Source organism: Capsicum annuum, chromosome 5 (genome assembly GCF_002878395.1).
Source record: "Capsicum annuum cultivar UCD-10X-F1 chromosome 5, UCD10Xv1.1, whole genome shotgun sequence".
Lineage (NCBI taxonomy): Eukaryota > Viridiplantae > Streptophyta > Magnoliopsida > Solanales > Solanaceae > Capsicum > Capsicum annuum.
Window position 1 is genome coordinate 219,882,610 of NC_061115.1, and position 4,375 is coordinate 219,886,984.

The following is a 4,375-nucleotide window of genomic DNA, read 5'->3' on the forward strand; positions in this document are numbered from 1 at the left end:
GACGACATTCAAAGCTTTAAGATTCTGCCTGGAAACTAAAATACCTAACTATCTTCTTGGCTTACTGGATGTTTTTCTAAATCTTATACCAGATTTCGCACATTTTTTAATATAATTATACTCGGTATGCGTCGAATTTAATAGCTATCGAAACACCAAAAATTTCGCTATAGGTCCGCCCTAACCCTAAGGAAATGTAATATCTGCATTCTACTCCGACACAAGCACTAGTAATTGATTCTAAAGTTAAAACTCGGGACCTATAAATCAGACGAAGATAACTTTATTGTTACCCACATATGATATAGAGGGATTTTTTTTTTTTAAAAAAGGAAAAATGTTCTATTACTATCTTGAACTATACGCGAAAAGGCTGTGACACACCCGAACTTTAGGAAGATCCTATTACCCCTGAACTAATTAAAATCGTATTTTTGACAACCTTAGTGCCTACGCGACACATACGATTTTAATTAGCTCAGGAGTAATATGTTCCTTCTAAAGTTCGAGAGTATTTCAGTCTTTTTATGTATTGTTAAAGGTGGTAATAGAGTATTTTCTAAAGGAACATTTTCCTATAGGCAAGAAAATAGTAAACTCCCGTTAGTATATTATTGCATATAATAATATATGAAGAAACACATCTTATCACAAATCTTTTATTAAAATCTTATATCAGACATATAAATATTTACGAGTTGTATATGAAATGAGAGATTAAGACATTAAACCATAAAGGGGGCTGCAATTTGTTGGCTAAGAATACTTGATTAAAGAAAAGATTTCATTTCTAACATTATTTAATTTTAGTTGACAAATAATATAAGAAGTAGCTATGTTCTATTTTCCCCTTTGATTAAGGTCAAAAGTCATGCATTTTTGGACGATCTGATACGAGCGTGATAATAATAATAATAATTCTAGAGAGTATGAATAATATAGGTGTTTGATATCGATTTTGAGGTTTCGAGTAATTCAAATTCGCATCGTGTATAGGGGCGGAGCCATCTTATGGTTAGGGATTCATCTGAACCCACTTCTGCGGAAAATTATACTATTTATACATGGTTAAAATTATTTTTTATGTATATATAATTGATGTTGAACAACCTTCGGCTAGTTCGTATGCTTACTTCTTTCGATTTTGAACCCCCTTAGTAAAAGTTCTAGCTCCGCCACTGATCGTGTAAGACTTCTTCTTTAAGAGCAGCAAAGTACTGTAACGCGTTTCTCTCAGGACTCAAACCCAAGATCTCTTGTGTTACGAATGGAGAATCGATCAACTCTCTATACAACAACAATGTATTCGTTGTAATCTCATAAAATAAAATCTTCATATGATCATGTATGCATACGTTAACCCTATTTTATATGTAAAGATCAGAGACTAATTTCCGTAAACCCTCGACTTGAGGAAAAGTGAGAACCGATTCTCTATTAAAGTTTTTTTTTTAAATAAAAATTCAGAGTTCTAACTCGAAACCTGAAATTTGAGTAGTACTATATGTTTCATTTGCATTTAATACTATTAAATCTGGTAAAGTTGCTGTCATGTGACCAGGAGGTCACGGGTGCAAGCCTTGAAAACAGCCTCTGGTAGAAATGTAAGGTAAGGCTGCGTACGATATACCCTTGTGGTGGGGCCCTTCCCCGAACACCGCGCATAGCGATAGCTTTAATGCACCGAGCTGGCCTTTTTTTTTCTATTAAATTCTTGAAGCTCACAATTAAATAGACACATGAAATGTCCTACTACTCCCATTTTCTTTCCACTTTCCTCTCTCTTCCTTTCATTATATACTCAAAATAGTTATAAGTTTTCATATCCAAAAAACACCATTAAAACTCTATATACTCAACAAGAACTTAGAAAAAAAACAAAAAACACAAAATCCCAACTTCAAAACTTTTACAAATATGGCCAAAAAATTGAAAATCTGTTCAATTTTCAAGAGAAAAGAGCAACCATTGCTAGCCATAGCCACTTGGCAATGGCCATCTTGTACACATTCCAAGACTCTATCATTTAGAGGTGATGACAACATTTTCAAGACTATAAATTCAATATTCTTTGACCCTTTTGATGGTATTGAAACCCCACAATCATCATCTAGCAATAGCATTTCCATAGATGAAGAAATCATAAAAGGGGCTAGATCAGAAAGGCTATTTTTTAAACCAGATGCTACAAGTTCAATAGTCCAACAACATGAAGAGGAAATTCAAGAAAATGATGATTTGCCATTTAAAGAAAGTATAATTTTGGCTATGGAATCAAATGATCCTTATTTGGATTTCAAGATTTCAATGAAAGAAATGGTGGAAAGTCAAGGGATAAAAGATTGGGATAATTTGCAAGAATTATTAGCATGGTATTTAAAATTAAATGGAGAAATAAATCATGGTTTTATTTTAGGTGCTTTCCTCGATTTACTTATGGAACTTGTTTTTCCTATAACTACTCCGAGTATTATTTCGGATAATTCAACTACTTCTTATTCTTCTGCCGCTTCTTCGTCTTTTTCTTGCCCCTCTTCTCCTCTGTCTTCGTTAGGACAGAAGGAGATCGAGGAACAAGAAAAAGGAAAAGTCCCCTAGGGATAGGGGAAGTGTAATTTTTTCTTTTTCATTGGTTATTTTTCCGCCGTTTGTTTTTAAGATTCTAAAAGACTTGTCAGAAATAGCCGGTCAAGTTGGTTCAATATGGCTTCTCAATCAGAATCCTTCGACTATTGGCTCGAGTAGTTCAAATTCATATCGGGAAGTTCTCCACTCCTGTCACGTGGTTTTTCACTTTTAAGGTTGAAATGCGAGGTATCTGATTAAAGAATGAATGAATCAAAACTATCATATCACACCGTTAAATGATAATGTAATCACATTTTGTGTATATCATTACAACACATTGCTTCATCAAATATGTACATATAGATAATAAATAAAATGAAAATGTTATGTATAAATATAAGAAACATTATTATTTGTCATTATAATGATATATTTATTTATTTACTTTTTCAAATATTGATATTGCCAATAGAAAGTAAAAGAAAACAAAAATATTCAAGAGCACACTTGAAAAGTCATAACTTGGAATAAATGAGGTCACAATAGAAGTTTTTTCCTCCTATTTTATTGCATAAAAATATTTATTGGATATAATTACTGAAAATATAAAGTTTTAAAGTCATAACATAATTACCGAATGGGAAACAAAAAAAAAGAAAAAGATTCATAATATAAATGCATATTTATATGTCTAATTTATATACAGGTTAAACATCTCTATAACGACATTTCATTATAATGAGCTGATTTTCTCCAATATCGATTTTCCACAAGGAAAGCTAAGGGACAAGGGATTTTTTTGAATCTCGCCACCAAAAAATTATACTATATGTATAAGATTAAAATTAGGAAAAAAATATTCGAAATATATCTAAGTGTTGACGAAATTTGTTGTATCACGCCTCAATTTTGTGGGGATTTTATGACCCACTCGACTATTTATTACCGTATTTCTGTGGCATATATTTGTCCAGCTGGACCACTGCGTGAATACATGCGCACTGACGCGTAAGAGTCTGAAGTGGTCCAGCTGAGCAAATATATATCACAGAAATACGATAATAAATAGTTGAGGAGGGATTATAAGACCCCTACAAAGTTGAGAAGGACCCCACGAAGTTGAGGCGTGTTACAACAAATTTCGTCAGTATTTAGTTTGAGCAAATTATACTTATAAGAAGTCCTCACATGATCATGTGGTAGTAGTTAGCAAGTCCATGACATGATCATGTGTACAATTGTTTGTGCAAATTTAGTTTAAGATAGTCTTATTTAAAGACATGTGATTGGTTTTTTCTTTATTTGGGGGCTCGATTTAGAGGGGTAAAAAGATAATCGAGGTAATTTTTTAAAGTCACTTGATATTTTTAGGATTGAAAAATTAGTTTTAGAATTTTCTTTTTTAATTCATTAAACATAGTCTGTCACGAAATAATTAGTAAAGTTGTTGTCATGTGACCAGAAAGTCATGAATTCAAGCCGTGGAAATAACCTCTTGCAGGAATGTAAGACGAAGTTGAGTACAGTTTCTCCGGATCTCGATAGCGAAAGCTTTAGTCCACCGAACGATCCTTTTCATAAGTCTGTTATGAAAATGGTATACCCCTACCCCCACCCCCACCCCCCACACCCCCCAAAAAAAAGGAACAGCCTGGAATGACAAAAATATAGGACCATGTTCCACAATATTACTATCAATCATCTAACAATAATGTCTGCCTAAAGTACTCTTCCCACCCTTGTTTTGGATCATTTTTAAATAACTGTAGTGTCCGAGGCTTAACTTTTTTTTTTTTTATAATCGTGA

General features: G+C 33.0%; 1 protein-coding gene across 1 annotated transcript; it reads left to right on the forward strand.

The window, feature by feature from the left end:
- The first annotated feature begins 1,737 nt into the window (after window positions 1–1,737).
- Window positions 1,738–2,702, forward strand: LOC107871368 (transcription repressor OFP13). Its single transcript, XM_016718286.2, has one exon. It carries the CDS (start codon window positions 1,918–1,920, stop codon window positions 2,596–2,598), a length of 681 nt encoding a protein of 226 aa, XP_016573772.2. The 5' UTR covers window positions 1,738–1,917; the 3' UTR covers window positions 2,599–2,702.
- Window positions 2,703–4,375: the final 1,673 nt, after the last annotated feature.

Bases quoted from the DNA above. Each gene is read 5' to 3' on its own strand.
- LOC107871368 (XM_016718286.2), top strand. From the start codon at position 1,918: ATGGCCAAAAAATTGAAAATCTGTTCAATTTTCAAGAGAAAAGAGCAA.